Source organism: Budorcas taxicolor, chromosome 4, assembly GCF_023091745.1.
Source record: "Budorcas taxicolor isolate Tak-1 chromosome 4, Takin1.1, whole genome shotgun sequence".
In the NCBI taxonomy this organism is placed as follows: domain Eukaryota; kingdom Metazoa; phylum Chordata; class Mammalia; order Artiodactyla; family Bovidae; genus Budorcas; species Budorcas taxicolor.
The window spans coordinates 41,000,505-41,013,478 of NC_068913.1; the positions used below are offsets into that span (position 1 = coordinate 41,000,505).

General features: G+C 33.8%; 1 protein-coding gene across 1 annotated transcript in view; it reads left to right on the forward strand.

Annotated features, from left to right (window-relative positions):
• The window catches only part of HGF (hepatocyte growth factor), an 82,882-nt gene extending 79,794 nt beyond the window's left edge, over positions 1-3,088 (forward strand). Inside the window, exon 18 of the mRNA XM_052638840.1 lies at positions 2,912-3,088. Coding sequence (XP_052494800.1) covers positions 2,912-3,088 — 177 coding nt within the window. The remainder of the gene's footprint in view (positions 1-2,911) is intronic.
• The last annotated feature ends 9,886 nt before the right edge of the window (positions 3,089-12,974 follow it).

Sequence of the window (12,974 nt, forward strand, 5' to 3'; positions counted from 1 at the left end):
TCTATAAATACAAAAATGTTGAGCTAAATCAGGTCTTTGAGATAGTTAGGAAGTTTACACTTATTCAAGTCCTACTGCCAATATTACTTTGACAACTGCTCTTCTGGATAGCCTGTAATCTGGTTTATCATCTATTTACTCTTAGATTCCTAACTTTAGCACTGAAAAATTTATCATATTATCACATATTTGCTATTTTTTATCTATTTACTTCAAATTGATTCAGCCACTTCTTAAAAATGCTTAATTTTTTTACATCACTGTTATTTGAAATGATAATTTAATCACCAAACCACTGAAATCTAAACGCTTGAAAAAGATATCTCTTAAACATTTGTAGGATAGCAATAGCATCACATATAGTGAAAGTCTCTAAAAATGTAATTAACTTGAACAATTTGTATCAGTGAACACTGGTACATTAATTTAAAAACCAGATAAATTCATGTGGCAGAGTTTAATTAAGTCTTTTTAAAAAAAATCACTGGAATATAGTTGCTTTATAATGTTGTGTTAATTTCTGCTGTACAGCAGTGTCAACCAGTTATATGTATGTGTATATATCCCCTTTTATTTTTAATTAAAAAATTAATCCCTACTCTTTATTGGATACTTAGTTTCTAATCGTTTGCTACTATTAGCAGAGCTATCCCTCTTGGCTCAGATGGTAAAGAATCTACCTGTGTTTAAGGAGACCTGGGTTCGATCCTTGCATTGGGAAGATCCCCTGGAGGAGGGCATGGCAACCCACTCCAGTATTCTTGCCTGGAGAATCCCCATGGACAGAGGAGCCTGGTGGGCTACACTCCTTGGGGTTGCAAAGAGTTGGACACGACTAAGAGACTAAGCACACAGCATAACTGATATTCCTATAGAGAAATCTTTTTGCGTGTGTCTGAATCATAAGTTTTTTAGGATAGATTCTTAACATGGAATGACAACATTAAAGCAAATTTAGATAATTTACACATTCTGTCAAATTGCCCTCAAAAGTTTATATCAATTATTCTTCTGGAAACACTATATGAAAAAGAAATCCCCTTTTCCCATTGCTAAGACTCAGTATCGTCAGTTTTCAATATTTTGGTACAAATGAAGAAGTGAAAGTATTAGTCCGACTCTTTATGACCCCATGGACTGTAGCCCTCTGTCTATGGAATTCTCCAGGCAAGAATACTGGAGTGGGTAGCCATTTCCTCTCCAGGGCATCTTCCTGATCCAGGGATCAAATCCAGAACTCCTGCATTGCAGGCAGATTCCTTACTGTCTGAGCTCCAGGGAAGCCAGTTCAAAATTTATCTCATTTTTGTTTAATCAGATTTTATTGCTCACACATTTAAGCATCTGTTCCTGTTTTCATCATACTTTCTAATTACTTTTTCATTCATTTTCAAATTTATCTGTTAAGTCATTTGTCTTTTTCAAATTGATTTGTAGGAGTTTCAAATGTTCTTTCAATCTGTGGCTTTATTTGAACACTGTTTATGATGAATTTTGGCATTCAGAAGACTTTCACTTCATTGCACTTTTTTGTGTGTTATTTATTCATTTATTTTTAATTGAAGGATAATTGCCTTACAATGTTGTGGTTTCTACTGTACAACAGCATGAATCAGCTATAAGTATACATATATCCCCACCCACCCCTCCCCATCCCACTCCTCTAGGTAATCACAGAGCACCAAGCTAAGTTCCCTGTGCTCGACAGCGGCTTCCCACTAGCTATCTCTCTTACACATGTAGTGTGTGTATGTCAACTCTGCTCTTTCAGTTTGTCCCATCCTCTCTTTCCCCTGCTGTGTCCACAAGTCCCTTCTGGACATCTGCATCAAGTCTCTTTGAATAAACTATTTTCCTTAGTATTTTATCTTCTATGTCACCCCCACCTTGATTTTATCTATCATAGAATGTTTCCACTCGGATTACAGAATTAAATTTTGCAGTAGTTTAGTTTATCTCATCACTGTTGGGAGAAAATGAAGATAGTCCCAAGCATTCTTCTAGATACAAAGATGCCAAAAGTCAGTCACTGCAATCCCAGGAGGCTACATGGCACAAAAAAGTGATGCAGCACATTTTAATGATGACATATAACAATGTGTATAAACATAAGGTCTATATTTAAAAAAAAATACATGCAAATCCTTTTATCAATCTACTCATCTTTCATCTATCACTTATGAAGATATGATTATACAAGAGTTACCATACAGCTTTCCACAAAGACTAAGAAGAATATAAATATAACTCTGTTACCTACTAATACTAACAGTAAGTTCAGGAACATTCCTCCTTTAGGCCCAGAAAAGCAATTTCTAAACAGTAAATAGAATTATTTTACTACCTACAAGTTTTTGTTTAACTTGTTAAAATCATTTTGGTGGCAGGGTTGAGGGAAGGGAAGAAATTAGATAAAAGTTAATGTGGCTTAATCATTTAAACTGTATGATTACAGGTGAGGTTTTTTTGATACTGTATTTGTCTATATTTTCCGTTTTTTCTATATTGAACATACTCAGAACACCAGAAGAAAACCAGAATGAATATAAAATTTACTTTCTTAAAAAGCTATCAGTCGTTATGTATTAGTTAGTCTGCATGGAACAAAAGCAAAAACCACTTTAAAACATGAGTGACTATTTTAGAAAAGACAAATCATTCTTAAATGATTACTACACATGATAGAACACCTTTGAACCTTTGTACTTATCTCAGTCTTGAGTTGTCTAATAGAAAGACAACCAATGGTTTAGTACATCAATTGAATGTCTTCATATTTTAGTTGAAGTTATTCTCTTTTTTACATATATATATATTTGAGATATAAATTGATATATGAAATGTTAATGATTCATTAATTTTTATTTCTAAAATAATACTTTGTTGTTATTATTGCGTGTCTTCTTCCTAGGGAGATTATGGTGGCCCACTTGTTTGTGAACAACATAAAATGAGAATGGTTCTTGGTGTCATTGTTCCTGGTCGTGGCTGTGCCATTCCAAATCGTCCTGGTATTTTTGTCCGAGTGGCATATTATGCAAAATGGATACACAAAATTATATTAACATATAAGGCACCACAGTCGTAGCTGGTATAACTGTCTGAAGCTTCCAATAACACAGGTCTCTTTTACATGAAGATTTTGGAGTACATGGAATTAAAATGTAACTTAAAAATCCTGAGACAACTACTTGAGTGTCATGTTTGTTAAGATACTCATTAATATTTATGGGCGTTTGCTGTCGTTCTGTCAGTGTTATTTTGTAAATGTTGAAATGAATTAAGGTACATGCAAGTGTAGTAACATATCTCCTGAAGATACTTGAATGAACTAAAAAATGCAAAGGTATAATTGCTGGATGCTAAAGATATAATGGAAAAAATCAATTAATTTCTCTCAGCTGCTTTCCAAGGTTAGTTTCATAATAATAAATAAACCATAAGTTAAACATTATTTCAACCTCACAAAAACAATTTACATCTTGTGTCCTTAAACTGTAACTGTATATTAAATTATATTACCTTTAATATGCTATACATTATAGTTCAGTCATTCCTCCTCGTCGTGTATCCTGTAATACTGGTACATATACTTTTTTACAAAAACATATACCTATATGCAAATACATGGGTACACATGTGCATACACTACAGTTCAAACAGTGGTGTATCTAATGTAATCCCTCAAGATTCCGAAATTGTATTTTATAGTTTTTCCTTAAGAAAAATATAGGAAAATTTTCTAAAGACTAGTAGGAATATTAAGGAAAAGTGCAAGATAGAAGTGACTAGATCCTCCTCCATATAATCTGCAGATGACCTCTACTCCTTGGCAATTGAGGTGTGGTCATGACACACAAAGCTAAATAACACCTAACCTAGGTGCTTACATATATTTATTTTCCAAGTTATTTTAGATAGTTCCTAATTCTTAAAGGGAATAGGCTATTTGTTTTTTAGTATTCTTTCTTTCAAATTTAGGGACACTTATTTATGCAAGGTATTTTTAGATCTTTTTTCCTAAAGTAGTTAAAAAAGTGAGAGATAACTAATTGAAATTTAAAAGTGTTTTGGTCCTTAAGATATATTTAAGGATGTTAAGTCTAAGACTTGCTGCTGTGATTGGCTTCTTTCTCATCTTCTTTAACTTAAAAACAAATATTTAAGAGGAAAATTCCCATGTCTCTAAAATTTGTAAATAGCCTTTCACCAAATTATGCATTAAAATATATAATGAAGAAAGAAATAAAAATAACTTTGTCTATCTGGAGGTCTTTCAGTCTAATAAAACTTTACAGTAAAGGAAAAAATGTAACAGGAAAGGAATTAGTTTCTCTAAACTCTGTATTCGATTATTTTTTAAAGTACAGTTAAATCTGCTGAATGAGGTATTTTATCAAAATACCTTTGTTTTATCTTAGTTAATTTTACATAGATCTTTCCTAATGCATGGGAAATTTCAGATTTTGTATTCTGTATGATAATAACCAGACCATATTTATTACTATATTAGTCATGATTAGCTAAAGATCATGTATTTGTCAAGAAATGAGATAACAAAGAGTAATTATTGTATGTTCTGAAGTTTCACAAAATATTCCTGTATAAAAATTCTTTAAAAAATAATTATTTGATTAGTTTGAATCTAGTATGTCCATTTTTCTAACTTTTGGATGATCTCAATTAAGGCCAGGGATCCAAATGACGCTCTAAAAATTCCAGAAGACACTGTTCAATCTTGAATAAAATGGTTTTAATTTTACTCAAGAACTTAGTTCAGATTATGGGCAGCAAATTCAAAAGTATTTTTGAAATTGTGCCATTTTCTTTATTTTTTGTAATAATATATGTGCTGGTATCAAGAAACAGTGAAAGTGAAGAGAAATCCAACAAGTTGCTAGTACATATCAGTGTATCTGATTATATTTTTCTGTCCCTTACATAATATACCATTATAATCAAACAGAAATTTCCAAGGTAAATTGTCTAGATATTAAAGTATTTTTCAGTTTCTTCTTGCTACATGACAAAATTTTATTGTCACATATTAATGATATTTGTAAAACACTTACTAAATTGCAATTCTTTTAAATACTCACATTTAAAAATATTTCTTTTATGTCTTTTCCTCTAAATTTCCACTGAGGGATAGAGATGACATAGATAACAAAATGAAGCTAACTTTATAGATATTTTGAACTCAGCGTTTTCTATTTTATTAAAGGATAAAACAAGACCACCAATAACTATCAGACATGTGTAAAAAGCAGTCCTTTCTTTGGGAGTTTCCTTTTTATAGGAGATTGATGGAATAGATATAAAAGCAAGATGAACAAGACCCATGTTATTTTAGGTGGTGCAATGGGGAATAACCGTGTCATTTTTCTCTGGTGAAAAATACTATTTCCTGGGCATTCTTTTTTCTTTATAAAAAATAAAAAATCCAATTTATGGAAAAATCCATTTCATTTGAGTCATGGAAAAAAGAATCTTTAAATTAGAAGTTTTCAATGATATTTTTATTTTGGCTGTTTGAATAATGGTTATGTGCTGTTATAATTGTGGACATTTTCTTATGTCTACCAGGAATAGTAATGTAAAATTAAAATATTTGTCATAATGCCTCTGCCGTGCAGAAGGAATGATAATCCTTTTGTGTACTTCTTTAATTTTATTGTAAAATGTGTAATGACTGTTACCTATCTGCTGTGGGCAGGTCCTCAGTAAAATGGTTTATATTGAGTGAATCTCTAGTATTAACAGGCTCTTGCTTGCTATCTAAGTGTTTCAAACTATGGGAAATGTGAGACACTGTAGGGCAAGAAAAATAACAATAATGACATGTGATAACAAAATTATATTTCACTTATTCCTGTGAATATTTCTTGTTGGTACCAATGGTACTGTAGAAAGTGAATGTTATAGCCACAACATTCTCTTGAAAAAAACACTGTCAAGAAATAAGAAATTGCTGTCAGGAATTTTCTTGCTTTTTCTAAACATTTAAAAAAAAAATACTGGCTTTGCAATATAGGGATCATGCGGTGAAGAATTTTAATAAACTCACACTAAAAATATTTTAAATTGACATAAGTCCAAAAAAGAACTACTTTCAATCAATTGTATCCCATATTTATAGACAAACTCATTTGAGAAATAAAGTTAATTTGAATGAGATATAATCTTTATGTGAATAAATTATGTTTCATAATAAAATCCTAAAGAACTTATCTTTCAATATTCAACTGAATTTTGAACTAAGAATTTGCTAATATAAAAAAAGTTAAAATTCTCTAGACCCTATAAATATTGACAGTGTGATTTTCAGTAGGTTCACTTCCATTTGCACAGAAAGTTTCTGTCTTTAGGAAACTGAAAATGGAATACTGTGGATGTTATTACTGTTTGTCTTGTATGTAAATAGGAAATAGATAAGCTGCCTATTGAGTGGTATAGCTGGATGCTTACCCAAAGGGGAACACTGTGGTTATGACATGTATATAAATTTTCTGTAGTTAATAAAGTTGTTATTTTTATAACCATGCTTATTATTATTAATAAAATATTTTATCAAAATGCTCTCCTCATTTTAGTTATATAAGTGGACATATTTGAATCTGCTCTGGGGTTAATGCAGAAAACAGACGACAGTGATCTCATTGACGGAAATTATAGATGCTTAATTGCAAGAAAGATCATATAACTTGTGTATAGAACTAAGACAAAGCTATTATTCTGTTACAACTTCTATCTATGGTAATATCAATGATCTTCAGTAAACTTAATTTCTATGGACTTCAGTTTCTTCCACTGCAAAATATAATTATTCATTCTTCATATTTGCTAGAGTGATGCCATGATAAAAGTTGTCATGAATGATCGTCTGAATTCCTTTACCAGGTTACTATATATTACAAACGGTATTATGTCAATTAATCACTTTAGAATTTATCTTCAATGTACACATTAAATTCACAATAAATATGAATCAAATTCACTCTTTTCATTCAAATTGGAGGCAAAATTGGAAGAACTAATTATCAATTGATCTAACCAAAAAGAGTTCTGTAACACCACTGACTATTTCAAGTTATATTATACTATCTCTCCCTCAAAAAGGTTGCTCTACCGATTTTTCTGGCATACTCATCTCAAGTGATGATTAATATATCTAATTCTAGAGCCCATTATAAACTATTTAATCTTTTGAATGGTTATGATCCAAGTAGGATATATGTATTCACTCATTTTTGGTGTCAATAAGAACATTTCAAATGTATATATTGTTAATATTTCTAATTTTTAACTTTTTCTCACTCTTTTCTAAAATTCCACTTCATCCTAAACCTATATTGTGTTATTTTAAGTAGAATAGTCCAGGAAAGCTCCTTTGAGAGATGGTATTATAATAGGATACTCAGTGAAGTGAGAGAGCAAGTGAGAAAGTTGTGATAATATCTGGAGTCTGAGAGGGAAAACTTGGACAATATTTTTTCTGGCTTCTTAATATAATGTATTTATTTACTCTTACAAATTATAATGCTTTAATTAGTCACCATTTGTCAGTGTCCTGAATAGAATCACCTTGGTTTGCAATTCCTCAGTGTTTTAATACAGGAGTTTTATTGCCATTCTATTCCATTAGAACTTCCCCGGGTGGCTCAGACTGTAAAGCATCTGCCTACAATGCGGGAGACACAGGTTCGATCCCTGAGTTGGGAAGATGCTCTGGAGAAGGTATTGGCAACCCACTCCAGTACTCTTGCCTGGAAAATCCATGGATGGAGGAGTGTGGTCGGCTACAGTTTATAGGGGTGCAAAGAGTCGGACATGACTGAGCGACTTCACTTTCTTTCTTTCATTCCATTATTACTGTGCACAGGCACCATCCTTAATCTACACAGCCCTAGACGTGCTTTCCATATCATTTCACCAAGTTACACCACTTTCATGTATAAATTATATTAAAAGTCTTATTTTAGTCAGTACAAATTTTTCTTTTGGCTCATGAATTTGCAAATATCTCAATTGCATGTGTTGTTTGGGAAAGCTGTTTTTAAAAGCATTAATAACTTTAAGATAAAACTATATTTAAGGTAATTGGGAAACATTTTATAGTACTATGAAGAACGGGCTTCCCAGGTGGCTCAGTGAGTAAAGAACCCGCCTACAATGCAGGAGACGCAGGAGATGTGGGTTCAGTGGCAGGCTACAATCCCTAGGATCCCAGAGTCGGACACGACTGAAGCGACTGAGCATGCACGCACAAACGCACTCTGAAGAGCAAGTTGTTTTTTTTTTTCCTCATGGTGTCTTTATCTGGTCACGGAATGACTTCAGATGTGTTTCTTCCCTTTCAATTTTTGGGAGTAATTTAAGCAGGGCAAGTGTTAACTGTTGGAATGTTTGGTAGACTTCACCTGTGAAACCATCTTGTCTTAGACTTTTCTTTGTTCAGATGTTGATTTTTATTACTGATTCATAGTCATTACTGGTAACTGATCTGTACATATTTTCTATTTCTTCCTGATTCAGTCTTGTGAGATTGTCTCTTTCTTGGAATTTATCCATTTTTTTAGGTTGTGCATTTTGGGGGGCATATAATTGTTCATAGTAATTTCTTACTGTTTGTATTTCTGTGGTATGTATGGTAACTTTTCCTTTTTTATCTCTGATTTTATTGATTTGGAAAAATCATTATGTTTCTCTTCATGAATCTTGTTATTCATTGTCCAGTTGCTGAGTTGGGTCCGACTCTTTGCGACCCCATGTACTGCAGCACTCCAGGCTTCCTTGTCCTTCACTGTCTCCTGGAGTTTGCTGAAACTAATGTCCACTGAGTCAGTGATGCCATCCAACCATCTTATTCTCTGTCAACACCTTCACTTCCTGCCCTCAGTTTTCCCAGGATCATGGTTTCTTCAAATGAGTCAGCTCTTCCCATCAGGTGGCCAAAGTACTGGAGCTTCAGCATCAGTCTTTCCAAAGAATATTCAGAGTTTATTTCCTTTAGGATTGATTGGTTTGATATCCTTGCTGTCCAAGGGACTCTTAAGAGTCTTCTCCAGAACCACAGTTTGAAAACAATTCTCCGGCACTCAGCCCTCTTTATAGTCCAACGTTCACATCCATACATGACTATTGGAAAAACCATAGCTTTGACTATATGGACCTTTGTTGGCAAAGTGATGTCTCTGCTTTTAATATGCTATCTAGGTTTGACACAGCTTTTCTTCCAAAGCACAAGCATCTTTTAATTTTGTGGCTGTAGTCACCATTTGCAGTGATTTTGGAGCCCAAGGAAATAAAATGTCACTGTTTCCACTTTGCCCCCATCGATTTGCCATGAAGTGAAGTGATGAAGCTAGCTGAAGATTTATCAGTTTTATTTAACTTTTCAAACAACCAACTCTTAGCTTCATTGACCTTTTCTATTATTTCTTGTTGTGTTGTTTTCAAGTAATTTATTATTTTTTTCGAAGGGTAATTGCTTTACAGAATTTTGCTGTTTCCTGTCAGACCTCCACATGAATCAGCCATAAGTATACATATATCCCCTCCCTTTTGAACCTCCCTCCCATCTCCCTCCCATCCCACCCCTCTAGGTTGATACTGAGCCCCTGTTTGAGATTCCTGAGCCATGGGCTATCTATTTTACATATGGTAATATAAGTTTCCCTTACTCTTCCCATACATCTCACCCTCTTCTCCCCTCACTTTTCCCCTTAGGGAAATTCCTTTTATGCTGTGGTAAAGTCAGTGCTGCTGGATTCTTTTAACTTTTGATTGTTTGTAATCCGCTTATTTCTTCTTCAAATCTAAATGACAGCTTTGCTGAGTAGAGTATTCTTGGTTTTGGATTTGTCCCTTCATCAGTTTAAATGTATCTTGGCACTCTCTCCTGGCCTGCAGTATTTCTGTTAGAAAGTCACTGGACACCTTCTGCTTTGTTTTCACTGTGCATCCTACCTCCAGTCAGTTTAAATTCCTTGAAGGCATCGGCAATATCTTGTCATTAATATTTGTATATCCTTTATATGTTTTCACATGATAATACCCCAATAATATAATTATTAATATTTTATAGTCCATTCTCATTTTGAAGGCTTATCAGTATCATCCAGAGACTTAAAGTGTTTATACAAATTGTGCAACTCACACTGAAGGTTAAGAATTTGGGGTTTTATATTTAATTGCATTATTATTTTGAATTAGTAATTGGGGCTATTTTAAAATGTTTATTGTATTTCACACACTAGAACATGCAACTAGAAAAGAGAGGAAATATTAACTTTAAAAGTTTTACATTTAAATTTATAAATGTAGTTATTAAAATGAAAATGGAAAAGAGATTTTAGTTTACTGATGGACACTGGTATTTACTTCATACAATCTAATATAATTTAGATTAGGTTGGTAAACATTTTCTGGTCTGATTTTGTGTGTGTGGGCTGGGGGGGATGTTCATGTCATATCTTTTAAGGGAAAGGGATTATGTCAGTTATTGCAAAAATATTCTGAGTCAAGAACAGTCCACTTATGACTTATGTTAAAATATGCCATCTGCTGTGCATTGAAAGTTTCACAATATTGTTACTCAATTAGCAAAAGATCCTCATTTGATGAATTTTCTTAACTGATAGAAATCTCAGATAAAATGTTGCAATAAAATTAAACAGAAAAGGCAGATATGGATTTTAGTGGGGGTTTTTTCCATATATTTTAATGCTTTACAAAATATTGTCTAGTTTTCATATATCTTATTTTTCACGTGGCTAAACTAAAATTCAGTGAAAGCATGGAATATATGACTATATCCTAAACCTTTATTTTCTATAAAATAATAATAATAAAATATTTAATAAGTAGAAATTGGACACCATGGAGTGTTAAAAGTTGATAAAGTCTTTTCAAAATAGAGAAGGTACAGTTCAGTTGCTCGGTCATGTCCGACTCTTGATGATCCCATACACTGCAGCACGCCATGCCTCCCTGTCCATCACCAACTCCCAGAGTTTACTCAAATTCATGTCCATTGAGCTGCTGATGCCATTCAACCATCTCATCCTCTGTCGCCCTTTCTCCTCCTGCCTTCAATCTTTCCCAGCATCAGGGTCTTTTCAAATGAGTCACTTCTTCGCATTAGGTGGTCAAAGTACTGGAGTTCCAGCTTCAGCATCAGTCCTTCCAATGAATATTCAGGACTGATTTCCTTTAGGATGGACTGGTTGGATCTCCTAGCACTCCAAGGGATTCTCAAGAGTCTTCTCCAACAACACAATTCAAAAGCATCAATTCTTCTGTGCTCAGCTTTCTTTAAAACCATATTGACTAGATGGACCTTTGTTGGCAGAATAATGTCTCTGCTTTTTAATATGCTGTCTAGGTTGGTCATAATTTTTCTTCCAAGGAGTAACCATCTTTTAATTTTATGGCTGCAATCACCATCTGCAGTGATTTTGGAGCCCCCCCCCGCCCCCCCCCGCCCCCGCCAAAAAAAGTTTGTCACTGTTTCCACTATTTCCCCATCTCTTTGCCATGAAGTGATGGGACAAGATGCCATGAAGTGACGGGACAAGACGCCATGATCTTCGTTTTCTGAATGTTGAGTTTTAAGCCAACTTTTTCATTCCCCTCTTTCACTTTCATCAAGAGTCTCTTTAGTTCTTCACTTTCTGCCATAAGGGTGGTGTCATCTGCATATCTGAGATTATTGATATTTCTCCCAGCAATCTTGATTCCAGCTTGTGTTTTATCCAGTCCAGCATTTCTCATGATGTATTTGCATATAAGTTAAATAAGCAGGGTGACAATATACAGCCTTGAGGTACTATTTTCCTGGCTTGGAACCAGTCTGTTGTTCCATGTCCAGTTCTAATTGTTGCTTCCTGACCTGCATACATATTTCTCAAGAGGCAGGTCAGGTGGTCTGGTATTCCCATCTCTTTCAGAATTTTCCAGTTTGTTGTGATCCACACAGTCAAAGGCTTTGGCACAGTCAATAAAGTAGAAGCAGAAGATTTTTTTTGTATAGTTCTTCCATGTATTCTTACCACCTCTTCTTCATATCTTCTGCTTCTGTTAGGTCCATACCATTTCTGTCCTTTATTGTGCCCATCTTTGGATGAAATGTTCCCTTGGTATCTCTAATTTTCTTGAAGAGATCTCTAGTTTTTCTCATTCTATTATTTTCCTCTATTTCTTTGCATCGATCACTGAGAAAGGCTTTTTTATATCTCCTTGCTATTTTTTGGACCTCTGCATTCAAATAGATATATCTTTCCTTTTCTCCTTTGCTTTTCACTTGTCTTCTTTTCACATCTACTTGTAAGGCCTCCTCAGACAACCATTTTGTTTTGTTGAATTTCTTTCTCTTGGGGATGGTCTTGATCCCTGCCTCCTCATTTTTGTACAATGTACAAATGTCACAAACCTCCTACTATAGTTCTTCAGGCACTCTGTCTATCAGAAAAGGTACACACATGATTTAACATATTCTTTGGTTGTTCAAAGTGTCATTCCGAGAGGAAATAAATGCTTAGATATTTGTGATTAAGAATGTAAGAATTTTGGGAAAATAAGATTAATATTTATGCCAGTTTAAGTATCATGTAGGGCTCCATAATTCTGAAGACTATAAAAAATAAAAATGAATAAGAAATCTCAGAACCTCTTACTATGGACACTTCTTAAAATAGGAAATGTTTCCTCATTGACTTAGGTAAGTTCACCCAGACTAGTCTGTCATGGACCACCATTCTATAGGATACTAAAAGCTGTGCTGAGAACAAAGTGTTTGGGGCTTGAATAAGTTTTAGAGATGCTCGGATGCTTTAAATAGGTCACTTAGCTGCACAGTTGTCAAGGTCCTTCAGATGTTCATATGTGTTTTGAAGCTACACAAAGGAGTATGGTATAGCATGTTTTTCAAATTTACTGTACTACAAAAACCTCCTTACAATTATGAAGCTGAT